Below are 22,449 nucleotides of genomic sequence, written 5' to 3'. Positions count from 1 at the left end.
CAATAGTCTTTATGTCATCCTGTTTTTATGTTGGAGTGATTTTTGTTTTTTTTCTGGTAAAATGTCAAAAAATGATTTATGAATTTGGTATCTGAAACCCAATTTTTTGCTTTGTCTCTGCTTCTTTCAATAATAACATGAGGGTTTCAAAATTTGACAATTCATCTTCAATTTTTGTAGGTTCAAATTACTTTTGTCTTTGTGAGTCTCTAGCTAAGTAGACGCATGATATTTCTTCAATTTTCAGGTTGTGTTTTAACAACAATGAGACCACATTTTTTAAAGGCTTGAGGGCAACTCCAAAGCTGAACAAAGTTTCTAATAAATAAATAAAGCAATGTATTGATAAAAAAAAAAAAAAATTATTAGTGGCCTTTTATTAGTGGTTTAACCTTTAAAAAACTGAATTACTGTTGTATAATTAAAATATTATTATTTTATTTTTTAGAAACCTTCACCATTTGTACCGTTGAGGTCATTGAGAATCATGTCTTCAAAGAGAACTCAATTCTTTGACAAGCCTTTCTAAATCTTCAGTAGAGCTTCCTCCTGCTGCAGTTGCAGCTTGTGCCTTCTGTCCCATCTCCTTAGCCGGAGCACGCAGCTCGCGTCCGCCCTCACCCATTGTTTCACCTATGACCCGACTCAACTCATGCGGGTCAGGCACAGTCTTGCCCCCTTCACATACACTAACCGCCACACCCATATGCTCCACTAGCAACCTCGCATCTACAAACTGGTCAGCTTCCATTGGCCAAGCCAAGACCATTGTTCCGCTAGCCATTGCTTCCAATACCGAGTTCCATCCACAATGGCTTAAGAACCCACCAACCGCTACGTGACTCAACATAACCACTTGAGGAGCCCATCCTCTAACAATCTTTCCTCGACCTGCGACCCGATCCTCGAACCCATCGGGTATAGGATCTTTCTTAACCACCCAAACGAACCGGGTCATACTCTTTTCAAGACCAAGAGCCAGAGCATCACACTGCTCTTTACTCAAAACTTTTTGACTTCCGAAGCAGATGTAGAGCACAGATCCGTCTGGACATCCATCGAGCCAACTCAACAACGCCTTTGCGTCAACATCGGAATCAGAATCTCCCTTACGTAACCCGGTTGAAGAAAGCGGACCAACACCGAAAACCCGGTTCTGACTCACGTTCTGCTTCACAAACTCCATGTACTCCTCTTCAAGACACTCACAAGAATTGAATATGCAACCATAGCTTGAAAAATTGATGGCGCAGTCACTTTCAAGATCTTGCGATGGTGGAAACTGAGGGAACAACGAAGGGAGATGCTCTGTTCTGAAAACAGGGGAACCAGGAAGATCCGACAAACAGACAGGCTCAGTTGATTCAAAGACATGAAGATTGTCAGAGACAAAATGGAGAATCGAAGCTAAGAATGCTCCAGAGCTATAGAAGGCAAAGCGAGGAACACCGAGATCTTTAGTCCATGGAAGGAAGAAATCACAGATGAGAGCGACGGGAGGATTAGGATGAGAACTTAACCAGTTGAGGATAGGCTCTCGAAGCTGACAAAGAGAAGCCATAATCAAAGGGTTTCCAGAACAACCGAGGTCTTTAACGTTTTCAACTCCGGAAGGGATCAAAGGATGGTGAGGGAAAGGTAAAGTTACGGCGGAAACGGAGGATGGGTGAGCGGAGAGAAGAGAAGAGAGGTAAGGAAGGTTTTTAGGAGTGACGATGACGGAGACTGTGAGGCCACGAAGACAGAGTTGATGGGTCAAGTCGAGAAGAGGAAGAAAGTGGCCTTGTGCTGGATATGGAAACACCATGATGTGCGGTTTCAGACCGCAGCGTTTAGTTTCCCGTAGCGGCTGCGGCATTGCTCCGTTCATCTCGAGGTTGTTGTGTTACGATGGTGGTGGTATACAAATATACAATAATGTGTGGTAACTGACATATGCATTGGCATTTTATAATGTCTACATTATAATTATTGTGTCTAGATTTTTTTGTTGACGAAAACAAGAAAATGTCTTTTACTTAATGAGATTAATATTACATATATCTAAGTTTCAATTTGAACCAAAAGGGTAAAAAAAAAAAATAATAAAGTTAGTAAAATAATTGTATTTTTTAATCCTCTCAAAGTCTAAATAGAAAGAAATCTACTTCAAATTAGAAATCAAAAGTAAATTTAAAATCATCACATTGGATTTTATCTATATTTGACGACAGAATTTTATAAGTAAATAGCATATTTAAAAAGTTTAATCAAAACATTTTTTAGATTTTTTTATTAATTTGAAAGACGTAAATTAGAAGAAAAAATTGAAAATGCTGAAATTTCATTCTATTTATGAGAGGTTATTGGATTAGCATTTTGAGAGATTTGGTGGATTTTAGTTTTTGAGAGACTTTGAAAGATATCTAAAGATTTAATGGAGTTTTAGAAGATTTTTAAAATTTAATAATTAAATATTAATGATAATTTTGTGAGATTTGTTAGGAGATTTTGGAGTATTTGGTATGGGTCAAAGAGATTTTTAGAAACAAACGTTCACCTATACAACAATACCTTATTCACTTTTTGATGGTCTTTTTATGAGTTATTTTTTAACCCGCAGAATAAAAAAAAAAACAGAAGAGAAATAAAAAAATAATAAAAAGTGTTTAGATTGGTGATTGCATCCACCAAGTAAATCCCGGTCACCAAGCATATATAAATCTTTCGGCTATAGCCATTGTTCTATATAAGACCTAATGATCTAGACACACTTTAAATTCCTAATTACACAACAACAATTAACGATTTTGACTCCCTTATGTTTTAAATAATATAAAATGTTTCAAAAATTTTTACCAGGTTAAGAGATTCATTGTTCTTAAAGGAGATGCAACAAAGAGGGAGAGTATGATATTTGAAGAAGAAGTGTGAAAGATATATAATTGAATGAAGAATCAAAATCTGGGTTCAATATGAAACTGAAAAGAGAATCCTCCCCCATTGAAATTCTGTTTTGGTAAAGTGAAGAACGACAAAAAAAAATTGGATAAAAGGAACAATGAGAGTATTTGTTAAATCCTTCAAAATAACACCTTCATATGTGAGATTTATTCATTCCTAATTTTCAAGTAAAAATGCATCCAAAATCTCTCAAAATCAGTTTTTAATAGTATTTTAAAAAGTACTTGTTAAATTTGAATAACAGTATATTTGATATGATTTTTATAAATCATTGATTGAATAACAAGAGATTGTAAATTATTTTGAATGATTTTATGTAAATTCCAAATTGAATAACATGGTATTTGTGAAGAGATTTTAAAATCATAATTTGGATAACACCTGATTTTTTAAAAAGTCCAAATCTTCTAAAATTGTAGTTTAATACCTCCCCCAATATTTGATCATGAGAAAATAAAAATGTCTATATATATATTAATAATAATAAATAAAAATATGTTTTTGATGGCTATCCCCTTTATAATAAAACGGAAGTACACAACATTATTTTGTAGACTATATAATTTTAATAAGTTATTATAAATAGATTATAGATTAATTGGTTACAAGTTAAATAGTGGGTATGTGGGTACAACTTTATTTATTTCCGAATATCTTAAAGAGAATATTCTAAAGAATCATTTGATATCATCTAACTTACCATATTAATTTCCTTTATTAAATCATTCATCCATATTAATTTTTTTTGAAATCTAACTTAACATATTAATTTGTTAATTACCATTATACTTCACCTCTCATTTTTAAATATGAGTCTATTTTGTGAAACAAATAAATTATCATATTATTTATTATAATTACAAAATAGTTTTATTTCTGGATATACCATAAGTTGAATTTTTAAAAACAAATATAAATTGTTCAATCTATAAAAAATTCAAGCTTTAATAATATTATTCTTTAAAAATAATATCTATTTGAATTTAAAAAAATTATTGAGTAACAGGTCAAAATTTGAATATTTAAATTCAGTTTCATATATTTTTGAATTTTATAGTTTCATATAATATAAGAAACTTTAAATAATTTAATTTGAAATATATATATATATATATATATATATATTTTCAACCAATTTGAAATATTTTAAAAATATTGAAACTTGATATAAAAGTTAGAAACTATGTGAAGTGACCTTAGTGCAGTGGCCATTGGTAAATCCTTAATGCACAAGGTACCATCACACCCGGGATCGAGTCCCGCTCCCTACGAATGTAGGGATTTGGCTAATGGGCCGGCCAGTTGTGGCCCAATAGTTGACAAAAAAAAAAGTTAGAAACTATAAACACTCTAAATTGATTTGTTATAGCAATGTCAATAATATGTCACTATAATATGAAAGAATTTCAAGAAACCAAGTATATTAAAACAAAAAGTATAACAATATATTAAATTATTCATAATATAATAACTCGCTTTTAAAAACCCAAATTTACAAAATTATGTATTATAATAACATTCAAGTCATGATGTAGAATATGTTGTAAAACACTTGGAGTGGACTTCTATAACTGGCCCGTTACTTATCTTATTGTGTAAGCCCCATTGGCCATGTCCTAGTCGGTTTAGGTTTAGGCTTTGCCAACTACTATATAATGTACTTGTTCGATTGAATCAATAATAATAAGGAGAGAAACAAAACCTCAAGTTCTCTACTTTCATTCTTACGTTTACAACATAATATACATTTGTTGGAATAACTTCACATATATAAACTAATACAACATATTAAAATTTTATTTTAAAATATAAAATATACAAAATTTTATATAAAATAAAATTTAACCCGTGTTATAGCACACGTACTTATCTAGAATCATAAACAATATAAAACTTATAAAATATATGTCTTTTTTCAAGCCATCATATTTAGCATATGATTTTATTGCATAATGTCTTATCCAAAAAAACTTTTTAAAACAATCACATAAATTGTATTTTATATAAAATTTACAAAAAAAATAAAATGAATTTCAACCCGTGCTAGTTTGTAAAATACTTCGACACCTAAATTTCGTACTAAGAAAACGTACAATTATGATATTTTAAGGCTGGCCCGTGTAAGAGTGTAGTTAGGGTCTGAATGGTTGCAGCGGATGGAGAAATCCGTCTGTAGACTAAACGCTCTTTATTTACCATTCATCAAACATAGTCTGCAGTGGTGCGGTCCAAAGAAAACATAGGGTGTGAATGGTTGCAGCAGTTAGAGCAGACAAATCCGTCTGCGGACTGAACTGCTTTTTATTTACCACTAGATATTCACCTACGGTACACCGCAGGGCTATCTTCTAATAAAAATAAAATGTTATTTATTTTGTAGATAAACTATATATAACTAATATTTAATTTGTATTTTTTTAAATGTACAACTTTACAAATATAGATATATATTAGTTATTGTAGAAAGTATTTTGTTTGAGGTTTATTGTTTTATATTATAGGAACTATAACATACAATTAAATAAGTAGTGGTTTATAGAAGGAAAATACTGTGTTTATAGAATTAATTCCTATTATTTTGTAATATTGGAAACTTAATATTAATTAAATTAATCATAAACTTAATACTTAATGTTAAAGGGAGTGGTTCATATTGTTTTGGAAATTTTATTAGGTTGGAAAATCTTTTTTTCCAAAATCGAAATTTAATATTAATTAATTAAATGAAAAACAAATTAATAATTAATGTCAATGTTATTCTTGTAAATAAGTTCCAACTTCAGGATTTATTTGCTAAATGTGTTCAAAAATGTATATATAGATTCAGCAAATATAGTCCGCAGATGTGCGGTCTAATTAAAGCAGAGACGAAACCGCAGCAGACCACCTGCGGACCGCTTTTGCATACAAATAGAGTTGGTCCGCAGCGGTCTGTTGTCCGCCTTAAAAATAGAGCGGTCTAAACCGTAGATGGATTTGGCCATCCTGACCACAGTTACCATTTAAACCTAAAAACATAAGCGCAGCAGACCAACTGCAGACCGCTTTTACATACAAATAGAGTTGGTCCGCAACATTCTTTTATCCTCTTAAAAAATAGAACGGTCCAAACCGTACACAGATTTGTCATAGAATAAAAGCTGAATCAATCATAGAATATGCGGTGCTGAAGTAAAACTAGCGTACGCTTGTTTGCACAATCTCGCGGTTGAGACAAATGACATGTGGCCTTGGTGAACTAACTGAAACGGCCAAACAAACCAGTGAAGCAACGACAAATCAGTCATCAGTGATAACTCAGTAATGAGGTTTACTATAATGTCTTTTTCTTCAAAATTCAGATTTGAGCTTAAGTAAACTTTGAGAAATTTTCAATAAAAAATGGTATAGTTGTTGAAATAATAGGAAAATAAAGGAAATTTAAATGTCTTACCTAACGAAATGAGAAAAGACTTAGCCAGAGACTTAAGCTCCCATTGAAGGACAACCTTAAGGTCTTTTAAATAAGCTTTCATGTAGCTACAGATACAAATCTCAATATGATACAAGACCAGACGGGGAAACACACAGTGCTCATAAATAAGAAGAAAGAGAAACACATCAAAGCATTCTTTTTTTTTTTTTAAGAGCACATATCTCTGCTTGCAAACAACAGATAATAGAAAGTTTCACACCATAAATATTGCAGAGAGATAGAAGAAGCTAGAGATCAAGCACGCTTTTCATTTGACCTTTATATAAAACCTTTTTAACATGAGAGAGATACTTGAAACCAGACACTGACAGGAGGAAGGAGACATCACCGGTGGACCTGAGGAATCAGAGAAGTTTACTTAGAATTTCAGATTTTGTCAAGCTTCTCTGCTTTCACAACTGGGTTCGCTTTAGCTATAGCTTCTTGCGCAGCAGCATGGTAATTGAAGGAGCAGTCATGTATGTCTGCATAGCGGTGTGTGCCGCAGAAGAGGTTACCACAGCGACATTTGAATCCAGTCAGGCCAACCCGCTTATTGCAAGTAGTACATCGGCTTGGTCCCTTTGGTTTTGCAGCTTCTTCAGGTGCTACTACCTCTGCAACGACTTGCACAGAGGATGGCTGCACAGAGACAGTCATTGGCTCAACGGATTTGGTTTCAACATCGACCAACGCAGCAGTAATGGTTTCCTTTATGATGTTGCTAGATGATGATGTTCCAGACACTGCAGAAGCAAACTTAGCCCCTTGTTCCTGTTGAAACAACATATCCTTGTGACACTTCGAACACATGTTCATTGTGGCAGCGCTTCCAAAGAAACCGCAGTTGTTGACGCATAACTTAGGACCTTCAGGTGGGCTTTGGCATCCTGTCTTGTCGTGATCCATTTCTGCACTTCAAAAAACAGTCATCCTCAGTTACAGTAACACAGAAGAAACAAAGCAATTCTCAACAGATTCACTATAAGTACACATAAGCCCATCAGTCGCCTTAAAAAATTGGTGACAAAATATAAGCAGATGAATAAACATATCACATACCTTATACATCTATAACCACACTACCTATATGAGCCCCTTCCTATAAATGAAGATCTCAAATACGTACAAGGAAGAGAAGAGAAGCAAGCGTAGAACAATTTTTCTACTTACACTAAAAACTGAAAACACAAACAGATCCTACTAAAACCTGATTTCCAACCATAAGCTACCAAACATAACATAGATATCTAGAATACCTTTCAGTTAGTTACATATAGAAGCGTAAATGAGTCATTTTGTAAACAGCAGAGCAGCTAATCTCATTTCTATTTTCAACACTACTTAGAAATGAGCTTCTTATATCCTCATAAAGCTAAAAACTTTCAAAGCAATTCATTTCAAACTTCCAAAACATGCAAACCCACCCACCCCCCCCCCCCCCCCCCCCCCCCCACCCACCCATATAATTAAATCTAATTTCAATCAAACAATACCTTTCTTCTTAGAAATGAAATGTTAAAAATCACCTTTTTTCTCATTTCAGCAAAACAGTTACAACTTTCAGTGAAATTCATAACAAAACTCAATAGCATACAATACCCACATAGCTAATCTCAATTTCAAACCAACACTACCTCACCTCTCTTCTCTTCACCCAAACGAAATCTTCAAAAATTACAACTTTCCATAGCAATTCATTTCAAATTTCCAAAACAGACAAAACCCACATGCAAATATTACCCAACAATCTCAAATCATGAAACAGACGAGAACCATGATAAAAAAAAAAATGAATCCACATCAAGAGCTAATTGAACCCTAATATAAAGCTAAGAAATCAAATTACCAAAAACTAATTCTTACCTGTTAGCCCTTGAAGCCTTGATCGATCGGTCCCTAATCAAAAAAAAAAGGAGACAAAACCCACCACATGAGTTGACAGAACATAACCCTCCAACACAGAGGAGACATCGAAATCGAAAATGAAATTCAAAATTACAAAAAACAGATTATAAAGGCAGAAGTGCAAAAAAAACAGAGAAGAAGAAGAGAAACCCCTTACCCTATGAATCTCTCAGAACAAGATCGTCTCTGCTGGAGAGATCCAGCAGAAGCTGAGAGGTAGAGGAGAGAAAGAAAGAAATAAAGATCGATTTTTTAGGCTTTTTTTTTTGTTTTTGGGTATCTCTCGTCGATTTTTTTTTTTGTAGCGACGTTTATAAATTTTCATTTCACACCGTTTGTGTTATAGTCGGCTATGACGTGTACGCATCTAATTGGCTCTTTCATTTGATTTTTTTTTCCTTTTTTGTTTACTCATTTCAAATTTTCAATTAATTTTACTTTTTTAAATGAAAAAAAAGTTATTTATTGCTTCCAAATGTTAACTCACTTTTTTTGAAACGGAAACTAGAGATTACATTTTTCAAGTAACATAACCAATAATTTGAAAATGACATAAGCTTTTTGGTTAATATCTAGAATATATAATAAACCTAGATTTTTTTTCTTTTTCATATGGCTATAATTTTAGTAATGTTTGTGACTTTTATTTTTAAAATGTCTTTTATATTTTGAAAGTTAATATCTCAAATGGACCAAAGTAATGTAACGTAGATACCACCAATTTATGATCAAATCTCTTTCTATTTTTTCCTCTCTTTTTTTTTTACTTTCTCATATCTTGGTATCTATAAAATTGAGATTTGTGATATCAATTACAAAACTTCCAGAAGTTTGAAGACAAAAAAAATGAGAGCAGATTAGCTATTGTAGTATCCCTCGTTGGTTTGGACCATTTGTTGAAAAGGGAAGACAGAACATATTTGATTAATACTGTTATAAAATCGCATTCACCACAATGCTTTCAAATAAGAAAAAAAAAAAAAATCAACTAACTATTCAGGCAAATCAAATCTGAAATCCCAAACTTGTCTCCTCGATGCTTCAGCTTTAGTTTGCCTCAGAAACCATATTAAACTTCATGTCAGTGGCTGTTTCAACTTTTCCTGATTAAGGATTCTCTGTTATTATTATCGGGAGGATGATTTCATAGAAATGATGACAATATGGTTGGTTGGTGTGGTTGTTGTCTTCCCTCTCTCGTCACTAGATATCACTTCAATGTTTTAGTGGGTTCGTAATGGGTTGGATCTAAATGGGACTTAAATTATGTTGGGCTTCAAAAGCAAAAATTGGGATTTAGGGGGAAATAGTTATTTTTTACTTCTAATTAAAGACACATGTATGCAATAATTGAGGTATAAAATAGCTTTTTGGGGTTAGGACATTCGTGTATCTTATTTTCATGCAATTTAATTAGAATATTTGTATTAAAAATAAATACTTCTCAATGTACTTTTTAATGCCCTATTTTCTTTTTTACCCTTAAACCCAAAGCTCTTTTCATTGAATTTAAACTATTAACTACTAATTAAATAGGGACAAACAGTATAATTCAAAAAAAATTTAAATTGTGTGAAATGTGTCAGAAACAGAGGGAGTATGTTAAAAGCAAATTAGTTACTTGTGGTTTAAATCTCCACCATCATAACCTTATAACACTGAAGATTATGTTGCTTAAAGCTTTTAGAGATTAAAAAGAGTGCGGACAAATACACGTTGATTAGACTTGATTTCCCCAAATAAATTCAAAGTATTTGATGGTTTTTTGAAAACAAGACGAAGTAGAATATTTTGAATGGTCAAAAAGGGCAAAAGAATATTAAATTTAAACAGCTATTCATAATTAATATCAGTTCTATCAAACTTTTCTTGATTAAGTTAAAACCTTGATTGTTAGTACAACTGTGGACAAGGCCATGTAATGGATAAAAAATAAGATAAAAAACCAATTGTTTGATAAAAAAAAAAAAAAGCATGCAAACGAGTCATACCTTGAAGTGTATAAGATCATTTATCATAGAGAAACAGTCCTTCTAAATAAAGAATTTGGTTAAATTCTATAAGAATGATCCATGGTTTGGTGCTTAAAGCAGTGGAGAAAACTTGTAAAAATTTAGAGGATGAAGTAAAAAGATTTGAAAGACAGAATAGATAAGATGATGAACTGAATAATTATGTAATTCTGTATTATTAGTTTAATCAATAAAATATTACATATTTAGAAGCAAGAATAAGATATTAACAAAAGGATATCGTCGACCCTTATGAAAGAAAAGAAACAAAACAGCCATCGTGTAAGTTTGGTTCAAGATCAATTTTCTATTTTTAAAAGTGAAAATATACCAGTTTGACACAAATTTGGCAATTAATTGCTAGATTAACACTCCAATTTATCAAATAACTAGAATGACACAATTTTTAGGTAAAATGACTAAAAACCCAGATTTTTTTTTAGCTTTTTTTTAAAAACGAAAATACAATATAGCATTTAATATTTTGATTTAAAAATATGATTAATGAATAATATAAAATGATTAAAAAATAGACTAAAACTCCAGAAAATATGTTTTTTTTTTTTTTTAAACGAAAATACAATAGCATTTAATATTAGCATTTAATATTTTGATTTAAAAATATGATTAATGAAAAATATAAAATGATTAAAAAATAGACTAAAAACCTAAAAAATTTGTTATTTTTTTTTTAAAACGAAAATACAATATAGCATTTAATATTTTGATTTAAAAAATATGATTATGAAAAAAACAAAATGATTAAAAAATATGATGTTTATTGTTTTAATATAATTTCTAAAAATAAAGTATGACTAAAAAATCTGCTGTCACTATATCAACATAAAACAAATTTGTTATCATTGTATTCATATATAATAAATCTGTTATCAAGCAGCAGATTTTTTAGTAGGAAAAAACAACTGTCATAACATAAGAAAATCTGCCATAACGTATATTGTGCATGTGGGTCAATATAGCAATTTTAAAAAGACTTTCGAAAATCTGTTATCAAACAACAGATTTTTCCATCAATCCAAAAATCAGTCATAACTTACAAAAAATCTGTCACCACTATATGTCAAACTAGCAATTAATTTTACGTTTATAAATCTGTCGCAATATGACAGATTTTTTAAGTGAAAAATAAAACTGTTACAACAATCATAAAAAATCTGCCACAAAATTCCAAGAAAATTGACTAAAACAATGAAAATCTGTCATGACTTTATAAATAAGTCTGTCGCGTTAAGAAAATCTGTTGTTCACAAAAAAACTGTTGTTACACACTTCAAATAAATCTGCCATAGAAAAAAATCTGCCGTCAAACTCTGCAAATTAATCTGCCATCTAAAATAAGTCTGCCAAAGAAAACTGTCATCGACAATAAATCTGCCACTTACAAATTAATCTGCCATTACTTGTATGGCAGACTTTTATAAAAAAAAAAAAAAAAAAACGAAATTGCAGGAATTTTTAACCAAGGGTAATATTGACTTTTTTTTTTCCTAACAAAGCAAAAAAAGGTATTTTCGGTATAAAACTAACCCAACTGACCCTCAAATTTTAGGAGTTAATCTAGCAATTAACTGCTCAATTTGGGTCAAACTAGTGATTTTCCCTTTTTAAAATTATATTTTAAAAAATATATTTGAAAATGATCTTTACTTACCGAATAATTATATTTTAAAAATTTTACTCCTTCCTTATTTTTCTCCAATATGATTTTGACAACAATCTCAAAGACTTCTAGTTTATTATTGAAGTCTTTTAACATGAACATAATTCTGTCAAGTTTCTCGGAGTCGAACAAATTTTTCTCCATTTTGTCAAGCTTTTCAGAATCTAACAAATTTTTTTTTCCATATGCTGATCATCCAACTCTCTCATGGCAATGTAAACATCAACTTATATTCTAGACCAGTCTTCTGTCTTGAGTTTGTAGTCTTTCATAACTAAACCAATAATTTCTTCAAAATTATTGTCATCTTCACCTACCAAATGCTTATATTCTCCTAAATCTTCAATTATAGTTTTGACTCCTACAAAAATAATCAAAATCCATAAAAACAAAACTTATCAAATAAAATTACAAAATTACAGTTATAAAAGAAGTCAAAACTTACACAAATTGTTGTATTAATGGCATCAAGAACTTCATCAAACCGAGTTCGAGTAAATTTCCAGTTGAAAACCAACGAATACAAGGTTTTGGAACTATAACATGTTCTCCTAAACATAGAACCAAAAATGGGAACAACACTTAAAGCCAATAATAATAACGTCAATAAAAATTCCTTGATATTATACTGACCCTTTGACCATGAATCTTTAATCAATCTCTGAATACATATAGCAAAGATGTTATATGCTTTTTTGCTCCATAGTTGAACTATATATACATCGAAATCTGATGCATGTTGAAGTCGAGACAATGGTATCTTCTCTTAGAAAATGGTGTTATCAATATTTCTTCTGTCGACACTATTACAGCGAGACATTCCTTTTATTGATTATCCAAAGGTTCTCGTTTTTTTTCAAGTCGAAAGTGTAATAGACAAAGTGTAAACAAAACGCCATTTACACTTGTCACTTACACCGAGAAATAAGCTTGTCTAATCAAATAAAAATAAAGGAACAATAAATATCTTTCATTACAAACGAATACAAGTTTGAGAAATTAGTCAGAAGGGTTAGCTTTTAGACAAAATTTGGGTACTTCTACGCTTACTATAATACCCATAAAAACACTAACCCTCGAGGACTCTGTTAACCGCCGTCTAGAAGTTTATCATCTTCGCCGTCAAAAGTAAAAAAAAAAAAAAAATGAAACCCTAAATCCTCTACTAATCAAGAAGACACCAGCCGATCTTAAGAAAATTAAAGTAGCTAATTATTCCATACCCTACCTTGTCTCGCAAGAACCACAGAGCAGTCATATTTTTATTCGTTCCACATCGTGAAAACACCTCCGGGATTCGATCCCTGAACAGACTCTCCAGTACTCCATCCTCCGTACCCTGTGGCTCCACCAGAAGGAGGCATATCGTAATCGACTTTCACGTCAGGAAACTCTTCCTCGGCCGATGATCCAACGGTTGAGCTTGACCCAATACCAATCCCATTGTTTCCAAGAAACCCTAGAGTGTTGTTATTATCAGAGATAAAGCCATGAAGCAAACCAGGGTTACTCTGAAGATAAGCATTGTAGAGCTGCGAGTTGTGACTAGAAGACTGCAAGTAATTGTTGGTTTGTTGTTGGTGAAGATGAAGCTGCGTCTGAATGTAACTATAGGAATCATGAGCGCTAGTATTGTACTGAGAGATATCGTTGTTGTTCTGTAGAGTAAGTAAAGGCTGATGATGAAGATGCTCAAAAGGTTGTTGGATGCTTAGTGGATAAGGTTGAAGTTGAAGCCTAGAGCTGGAAGCAACAGAGCTCGAGCCGCTCGCTGCACCATACTGATGGAAATTTGAACCGAGAGCTATCATTTCCTCGCGTTTTCTTGATGATTCTAGAGCTTGAGCTTCTTTGAGCCGTTTAGCCGCACCACCTCCTATAGGAAGTGTGTTGCTCTCTAGGATGGCTTTCACATCGTAACGGTTTATCTCAAAGTTTGTAACCGCGTTTAGACCTCGGAATTTTATTGCAGCTATGTCGTATGCTTCTGCTGCTTCCTCCTCCGTGCCTAAGCAAAACATACGAACTAATATAAACCATGACAATCTATATAGACGTTTATACAAAACTTATATCTGTATATAAATTTAAATCCTTTTATGAACTTACATTAGACGTCTCCAAATATATTAAGATGTGATTTGAGAATTATATATCCACGGTTTATATAAGACGTATTCGTATTTATACTTACTGAACGTTCCCAAGTATAGATCTTTGTTTCCGGCAACTCGTCCGATCCTTGCTTGCCATCTTCCATGTTGATGATGTCTTGTTACTCCACGGTACATGGATGCACCACGTGAGAATCCACTACTTTTCCTGCAATTGATTACGCGAGGTTCTTTGATAATATTAGAATGCTGCCATTTCTATTTGACATAATACATTCAAGGTCTGATCAAAAAAGGGGAAACCACCTTCTTATAGAGGCCACAAACTCTTGTCTCGTCATGTGTTTCATCTCCTCTACTTCCTTCTCATAGCTAGTTATCTAAACAACAACAAAAAAAAAATTTAAAATTAAAAAAAAAAAAAATATATATATATATATATAGAGAGAGAGAGAAGGAAATAATGATATTATCGTCTATTACAATTACAAACATCTATTTATATTCCTGAAAATTTGAAAGAATTCACTTACCGGAAAGTTGGTAGTAGTAGAGGGACCCCAATACTTAAGTGCAGCTAGATCATATGCTCGTGCTGCTTTCTCTTCTTTGTCATACCCACCTGAGTTTATCATCCGATTATAAGTATAAAATACTTTTAAAATCAAAAATACAATGGCACCATAACGAGAGGAAACAAGAATCAACAATATGTCGTTGTAGTTTAATGGTAAGTATTAAAGAACACAAGAATCATTTACCTAAGTAGACTGAAGAGATTTCGAAGAAGTTCAAGATTCAAGCATCAAAAAGATAAGAATAGAGAGAAACATAATTAGTCCAAAATCAAGTTTTTGATATGAGATAAAACACAAAATAATCAAATAATTCACTTACCTTGTCTTCCTTTCCTTGATTGTCCTTCTCTTCTACAGCTATTGTCCCAAAGATGAGCTTCATATCTACCGGTCCATCTGTGTCTATAACATCCAAAAAACACATAGCATATTTATATACCAATTTAGTTATATACTGTACTAAAAAAATGAGAATAAATTAAAAGTGGAACTCATTAAGACCTTGTAACGCCACGATAGATAGAAGTTCGTTGTCCAAAAGTTTCCAAAGTTCGTCTCGGTGTAGCCTCAACAATGGCTCCTCCACTTGTATTAGTAGTGCTGCTACTATTATCGGCGCTGGTCTCACCTGGCGAAGCTTTCACGGTGGCGGCTGCTGCAACATCAGCTCCGGTACTTCCCATGGAAAGAGTGAGAGATTGCAAATTGTGTGCACTCTCTTGAAGCTCATAATTATTAGGAGTGTTAGAGGCACATGTGACAACTGTAGGTAACAAGCTATTAGTTTGGAAGTAGTAATCAGAGTCGTTGGTTTGATGAATGTCGTTGTAAGGTACGAGGTTGTGGTCGGGTTGATGATTATCCGATTTGTTCACTCCTAAGAAATCAGCCACTTTTGGAATCTCTCCACCTTGGCCGCCTCCACTGTGTGGATTGATCATATTCCATTCTAAGAAAGCATACAATTATAATTAATTGTTTTCGTGAACTCAAACAAAAATCTGAAAAAAAAAACAAAATATAAACAGAACCATCTTTAAACATGTGCAATGATGCCTTCGAATTTACATTTGTCTAAAAATTTGGACCCTTGGTTTTTTAAAAGGTTTTTTACATAACAAATGTTTAATAAAAGAAATGCATTAAGGCTTTGAATATGAACATACATATACATAAATGTGTGTGCATATATATACCTTGGTTTTGAAACGGATTGTCCATATTGTCGTTGACCAACCCAAGATTGAAATGAGAGGTTTGTGATGAGTGGATGTGAGGGGGCAAAGAAGAGTGAGTCGGTGATAGAGGAAAAGCAAGCCAGTTGTTAGAATTCATTTTCTTTTTTTCTTCTTGGAATCAAATCTTTAAATCACAGAGAGATATAATATATGATCTGCAATGATAGGGTGAGAACAAACAGAAATTGATTAGAGAGACGTATCACAAGTTCACAACTCATAAGATATTAATTAAGTAAAGGCAAGAGAATTCAAAGAATCACAAGTTAATTCAATGAAGAGAAATGATATGATGATGAAGAGAGATTACTTGTCAAGGGTTGAGGAGAAGAAGAGATCTAATTTTACTTTCTCCAAGTATGGCTGCAAATAGAATCCTTGCCTTACTCTCTTACTCTCTGTGTCTCTCTCTCCAAAAACTCTATCTCTCTCTCTCTTCGGTAACTTGAGGGTTTTAAAGAAAGGAGACGAAGATCATTTGTGTTAAAGTCTTTAAAGATAATTTTTTAGGAAGCTAAACAGGTTTTAAAGTTAAACCTATTACATGGCTCGCTTTAAATGGCTTTCTTTATATAATCTCATTAAGGAGGGATTGATGTAATTTTATTATCAACCATAGAAAAAAAGAAGCAGGTAAGTAGAATTTTATTTAATTATCATGCACAACCACATATACATAAAATGATACATTGAAGGGACTTATACAAAATACAAATGTTACGCTTCATTTTAAACCAAATAATACTATCTGTTTGGCAGATCTGAATATGATATTGCAATAAATAGGGACACGAGTGTCGTAAATAAGACAAATCTACGCTTCCAACTGAAAAAGTCCAAACCCTAAGTCTCTCACTCTCTCTCTAAGAACCATAAAAAATTAAAATCACCCTCTCTCTCTCATTCTTTCTCTCTAAAATCACCCCACTTGGATTATTGGAACTCACGTCCCTCGTTTAATGAGATTAATGACTCCCCAAAGCCCAGCATTCCCACACTCCGCAAATCATCTCTTACTCTCTCACCATTGACCATTCATTCTCTCTCTTTCATCTTTACATATATACATGTGCTTACTGCTTACATATCCATATACATGTGTACGCGCAAGGCTACGTATTCGTATCCGTCTACGTGTACACATACATGCAATCTCATTGAAAATGAGTCAAAGATAATATACATAAAACAACAAATGGATCGATCCTCTTAAACTATAGTATATTTGTAGATCCCCGAGTTCACTCATCTCTTCTGCATGTATGTACGGACATATGAGACTGAGTTAATTAGTTAAATATTAACAAAGCACATTTGGAAAGAGTAAAAGCCACTCCTCGTTCAAAATAATTTGAATATGATCGAGTACTAAGAGAAGAATATAAAAAATGTTTTCGAATACTTTTTTTTCTCCTGTAAAAAGGAAATTATAAATTAAAAAAAAAATTGGGGTGGGATTTTTGTTTGGCTTTCCCGAGTTAAAATCTGTTGACCGATTAATTGGATTTCGCACCCGTCAAAGAGAGATATTGCTTAGTGATTTAAAATTAAACAATACTACTAATAAAGATGGCCTAATATTTAAGTGTTAAAGCTATAATTACTTATGTCCTATGCACACTAGAAGCATGTATTGTGCTAGGAGCCAGCTCTTTGTTTACTCGCATGCCTTTGTGTCATCCATAACACCGTTCCTATTATTGTATGTGGACATAATAAATATATCTAAATTTATGTACATTCACCGTAAGATAGAATCAGTCAATATTTAACACTAAAACACTTCAACAAGAAAAGAAAACGAGTTCCCATGTGAAGATAATTTAGTATTAATTCCTTGGTACAAATTAATTTTAAAGTTTTCTTCTCCATATTCTACTTCATAAGATCAATTATCACTTTTATATATTCCAAAATATTACATAGGTATCGAATAATCCACATTTTTAACTGAACAAAAAAAAAACTTTCTTAGATCGATGCCTAACTATCATAGTGATCTCAATATTAGGAAACTGTTTGATTTGGCACAGGATGATAACATATCTCTTCTTGCTTTTTAGACATACAGATCATATATAATTTACTATGTTTTTATTCTATAAATGCAAACGCACACACCAACGTTTGAAACAATCACATTATATAAAAAAGGATTTTGACTATGGTTAAGTGAACCATGGGACATTGGTATTTAACAAAAGAAAAGAAGTGAGAAAAGAACAATGTTTGAGAGAAATGATATCTAGCTAGTCTCTGTATTTTTATGTGTTTTGATCAAATCAACACTTCTTTGTTTTGAGCAAATGATAAAATCAACAGTAAAACTAATAAAGAACGAACGTACAAACCAATATATGTTCCAAAACAATGTAACATTTAATATTTTTCCACTGTCAGAAAAACAAAAGAGGGTTATAACAATGTAACACTTATAACCGTAGCCGGTTAAGTATATAGGTCTACTTCAAAGAAAGTTCTGATTCTATAGCTTATCTTAAACATCTACTTTGAAAAATTATAAAATTTCCGGTTAGTGAACGATGTAACGAAATCTCTATATTATAAAATTTCTATAAATAAAAAAATAAGTTTCCTTTTTTCGCTTTCTTCCAAACTGAACTTATGCAGAGTTCAGACTCCTGCCTCTGAAATAATTAATGCTCTTAGAATCTAAAGAATAATAATCAAATAGCAAAATAGTGTAACAGTGATCAACTGATCATATGATTGTATATGTAAGGAAACAGTGATCGTATGATTCACAATATTTTAGGAGTTTTATAACTTTTTTTAAGTAAAACAACAGACAAGAAAAGGAATCATGCACCTGTTTAAATTGGCTGTTGTCATTTTACGACCCTTTCCCGCCAAATTAATGACTTTTTCCTATATTAAAGATATTAAAAAGGTGAGTTTGACTGAAGATAGGTTAACAAGCCAAAATGCATGTTTAGCATTTTCAAAGATCTAATTAAAAATTTAAATTCAACATTAGTAATTATCCTTCACAAGTAACAACGTAACTAAAATTATCTACTAGAATATACAAAAACAATTTCTTAATCATGCAGACGATAAATTGTAAATTGTAAATTGTCCAAGAACATTGACGCTTTCTAGGAAGTTCTTTTGTAGATAGATGTCATTTTCTGTAAAGTACTCATCAAAACAAGTTCGGGGATCTTTAAAGCAAAAAACAACATTTTATCCAAAAAAGAACAAAAGTAAGGCGATAGTAGGAAGCAGACAAAAGAAGAAGAAAGTATAAAATAAATGTGAAAAAGGTTTTATGACAGAAACAAAGAAATTGAGTGAAAAAAAAAAAAAAAAAAAAAGAGTGATTTACAAAAGATCAAAGCGAGTTCAATATATATGAAAAAACGAAGTCTTCTGGTCGTGTCTGAATAAATTAATGAAGAAAGAAAAAAAAAGCTTACACAGAAATTGGGAAGAATCTAAAGGAATTGAAATGTGTGTCGATAAGAGTGAAGAGAGGGTGCAATTTGCTGACTTTTGCCACCGGCTAACACCGGTCATTTAAGTTTTTTTTTCCGCCACATTTTCAGATTTTGCTGCCTATATTCTTGTATTCTTGTAATATCGTCCACCCTCACGTGTCGATTTATTCGATCAAATATATTATGTTCCCAATTAGTGGCTTTGCATGCGTTCTACAAAATTGACAAAAGAAATGCATAGAGAAATTAAATTGGTAACGAAGATAGATCCGACCTCCCCTATAGTGAATATAAACTAAGTTTAATAAAAAAAAGACATCAGTGGAATCCAAAGTCTGAAACCAAAACTACTCCCCAAATCGAATTTACTTAGAGTTAGAAGTGTTTATGGATAGCCAAACTGCAAGGTACAAGATTTTCTTATGATCGATCCTTATCTTAAACTCACAAAAGGAATTCACACTTTAAACCGAAGCCACCAACACATCACAATATGTTGTTGATTTAAGATCAATTTTCTTTAAAAATATAGATTTTAAACCTTACACCTGCAGGTAAATACTTTGAACCAATTCTAGACTACACGTAGTAAATTTTACATAAATACACTATATTGGACGCATGCATGCATCTTAAATACATGCATTAAACGATGTACAAAACCTTATATCTATATATATCTGGATTTTCGGATAAGAAAATAGTGAATCAATGTCAAAGCTACGTAAATACGATTGTGAAGTGTACACCATTTATATTCTTGTTTCATCCTTTTTCAATTCTCAAGTAAAATGAAAATATACAACGTGCCACCATTGATGTGTACATATCTATAAATCCGTCATTAGTTACATTAGTTCAAATCAAATTATACATTTTAAAGCAATATATATATATACTCCTTTATTTCATCTGTAAATGTATGATTTAGTGGATGTCAATTAGAGGTCCATTAGAAATTCATTAGACTATAACCTAATGTTTGTTCACCAAGTTGTATCCTCTATATACCACTAAAAGAAAATATGGAATTACCGACTACAAAAAAAGTCACAAACTACTTAGTAACGACTGACATACGTAGTCGCTAAAATAATCAGCCGCTAAAAAGTCATCACGGAGCTACTAATTGGCGACTGATAATATTGGTCGCTTTTCCCTCGCCAAACAGTCGCTAAAAGTTGCGACTGAATTGCAACGCCTGAACGACTGGTTTGGTTACTCATTTGCGACTGTTTTGGTTACTGATTTGTGTTTGTTTCGGTGACTGTTTTACAACTGTTAAATTGAATTATTTGATTTTGTAATAACAAAACTGATTATCAAAACTATAACTAAAACATAACAAACATGAAATTAAACAAAGACATAAGTTTCAACATACATAAGTTCTAGAAAATTCCCAAACAAATCACACCAAGTTCAAGAGTACAAGTACAACCATTACAAAAGTTTTTAAGGTCATGAGGGAAGGAGGGATAGTGAAGGAACCTAAATTTGAACATCAGCAGGGTCAGGGTCATTGGTTTGAGACTTGAGGAAGGCGACAAAGTTTGGGTAAGTCTTGAGGAATCTCACCACGTGTTTGATCTCTGCTTGTTGCTCAGCTGCAACTCGTAAAGCCACAGCTGCAACCCGTGAAGCCACTGCGTCACGCTCTGCTTATAGACCTGCTTGTTGCTCTATTTTGCGGTTAGCTTCTTCAAGTTGTTGCTGCAGGCTTGTGAAAGAAGAAGAGCTTCCAGGAAACTTCCGCTTCCCGTTGATGTAACTCCCTAGGCTTCCAACTCCAAAGTATATTCCTCTATCACTTATGAAAGTAGACTGCATAAACAAAACAGAGAGAAAAAGTTAACATAATTACTTAACAATGAAAAACTTAATAGCTTATTAGAAAAAAAAGCAAATTACCTGAAGAAATAGCTCATTATCCTCCTCTTGAGTTAGCTCTGATCAACTTGTAGTACCATCAGAAGACTCGTCATTATCCAGAGCAGCCAACTTAGCTTCCCTTTTTTTCTATATGCCTCATGAACTGCTTGCACTTTCTTATCAACAAAAGTACCATCTTTTTTGGTAGGAGTCCTGACGAAAACTTCAGGAATGGATGGCGGTCTTCCCAATTCCACTTCCTGAAATGTTAGACAATGAAAAGGTGAGGAACAACACCATTTGATGTAACTTATTAAACAATTAAAAGGTTATGATGTAACTCACCATCTCTTGTTTGATTTGTAAGTAAGACTTCGGCCCTTATACATGCTTGTGAGGACCAAGATCATTACGGTCAGACATTCGAGCTGCTGAAGTGGTTGCACTCTTTGCTATGGCTTATTATGTGTCCCAATAGTCACACATTTCTTTCCAAAGAGTACTCTCAATCCAAGTTGGTTTCACTTGATCTCGCTGACCTGCTGCCTTGAAAACCATGTCTTTCATACTGCATTGACAAATGGTATATAACTTTTTTTGAACCACATCGGTTAGTAAGGGATCTCATGTGTGTGTTTTCTACAAAATAAGAAGGGAGACTAGTGTTACTGATCAAAATAATAATAAAAAAACTATAAATACAGAATTCAAATTGAAAGGAGTAGAAGTTTACCGCGAATTCCAAGAAGTATCTTTCTCTTCTTTCATTAGAAGCACAACCCCAACTGTAGTATGACCCATCAAACTTGTTTGTAAACACTTTTGTAATCTTTCAGGTAAGTTTTGGCTTGTCCTTACCAAAACTTCAAACACAAACAAATCGAAAGACAAATCAATATGAAACAAAACAAATTAATACTAAAAACAAATCAAGACGAAAGACCAAATCAATTCTAATCCAATACTAAAAATTCTAATCAATCCAATCAAAATTCTAATCAATCCTATGAACTAAATTCTAATCAATCCAATCAAAATTCTAATCAATCCTATGAACTAAATCCTAATCAATCCAATCAAAATTCTAATCAATCCTATCAAAATTCTAATCAATTCTAATCTTACCAAGTGGTTCAAGACTCTAATCTGGGAGAGAGGACAGTGGTATACAACTCACGGTCTGCCTAG

General features: G+C 32.5%; 2 protein-coding genes and 1 pseudogene across 5 annotated transcripts; all 3 read right to left on the bottom strand.

The window, feature by feature from the left end:
• Positions 1 to 315: 315 nt before the first annotated feature.
• On the bottom strand, positions 316 to 1,931 carry LOC104742637 (UDP-glycosyltransferase 89A2 pseudogene; annotated as a pseudogene). Its single transcript, XR_015579581.1, has one exon. The product of XR_015579581.1 is annotated as a UDP-glycosyltransferase 89A2 pseudogene (transcript).
• A 4,488-nt stretch (positions 1,932 to 6,419) lies between these two features.
• LOC104778031 (zinc finger A20 and AN1 domain-containing stress-associated protein 2) lies at positions 6,420 to 8,653 on the bottom strand. Of its 2 annotated transcripts, none has more exons than XM_087483482.1 (3): positions 8,463 to 8,653; positions 8,264 to 8,296; positions 6,420 to 7,308 (listed from the first exon to the last, which is right to left on the bottom strand). In XM_087483482.1, the coding sequence occupies exon 3, from the start codon at positions 7,304 to 7,306 to the stop codon at positions 6,785 to 6,787; it is 522 nt and encodes a 173-aa protein (XP_087339608.1). In that variant the 5' UTR covers positions 7,307 to 7,308; positions 8,264 to 8,296; positions 8,463 to 8,653; the 3' UTR covers positions 6,420 to 6,784. The 2 variants fall into 2 exon arrangements, with proteins under 2 accessions (XP_087339608.1, XP_087339609.1); XM_087483483.1 differs by having other exon boundaries at positions 6,420 to 7,313; positions 8,463 to 8,620.
• Positions 8,654 to 12,923: 4,270 nt separating this feature from the next.
• LOC104742635 (AP2-like ethylene-responsive transcription factor PLT2) lies at positions 12,924 to 16,457 on the bottom strand. 2 transcript variants are annotated; one of them, XM_087483339.1, is made up of 8 exons: positions 16,239 to 16,457; positions 15,887 to 16,083; positions 15,192 to 15,639; positions 14,874 to 15,092; positions 14,646 to 14,734; positions 14,419 to 14,492; positions 14,193 to 14,320; positions 12,924 to 14,006 (listed from the first exon to the last, which is right to left on the bottom strand). In XM_087483339.1, exons 6-8 carry the CDS (start codon positions 14,460 to 14,462, stop codon positions 13,261 to 13,263), a joined length of 918 nt encoding a protein of 305 aa, XP_087339465.1. In that variant the 5' UTR covers positions 14,463 to 14,492; positions 14,646 to 14,734; positions 14,874 to 15,092; positions 15,192 to 15,639; positions 15,887 to 16,083; positions 16,239 to 16,457; the 3' UTR covers positions 12,924 to 13,260. The 2 variants fall into 2 exon arrangements, with proteins under 2 accessions (XP_087339465.1, XP_087339464.1); XM_087483338.1 differs by having other exon boundaries at positions 15,010 to 15,092.
• Positions 16,458 to 22,449: the final 5,992 nt, after the last annotated feature.

Source organism: Camelina sativa, chromosome 14 (assembly GCF_030686135.1).
Source record: "Camelina sativa cultivar CO46 ecotype springtype chromosome 14, ASM3068613v1".
Lineage (NCBI taxonomy): Eukaryota > Viridiplantae > Streptophyta > Magnoliopsida > Brassicales > Brassicaceae > Camelina > Camelina sativa.
Note: the sequence above shows the minus strand (reverse complement) of the source record. Positions and strands in the feature narration are given on the sequence as shown.

What these genes read in the sequence shown, in the direction of transcription:
- LOC104778031 (XM_087483482.1), bottom strand. Translation starts at nt 7,306, where the DNA reads ATGGATCACGACAAGACAGGATGCCAAAGCCCACCTGAAGGTCCTAAG.
- LOC104742635 (XM_087483338.1), bottom strand. Translation starts at nt 16,025, where the DNA reads ATGAATTCTAACAACTGGCTTGCTTTTCCTCTATCACCGACTCACTCT. An exon ending in ATCTATCGTGGCGTTACAAG is followed by an intron (nt 15,093 to 15,191) that starts GTCTTAATGAGT and finishes TGGATGTTATAG; the next exon opens with ACACAGATGGACCGGTAGAT. An exon ending in TCTATACTTGGGAACGTTCA is followed by an intron (nt 14,007 to 14,192) that starts GTAAGTATAAAT and finishes TGTTTTGCTTAG; the next exon opens with GCACGGAGGAGGAAGCAGCA.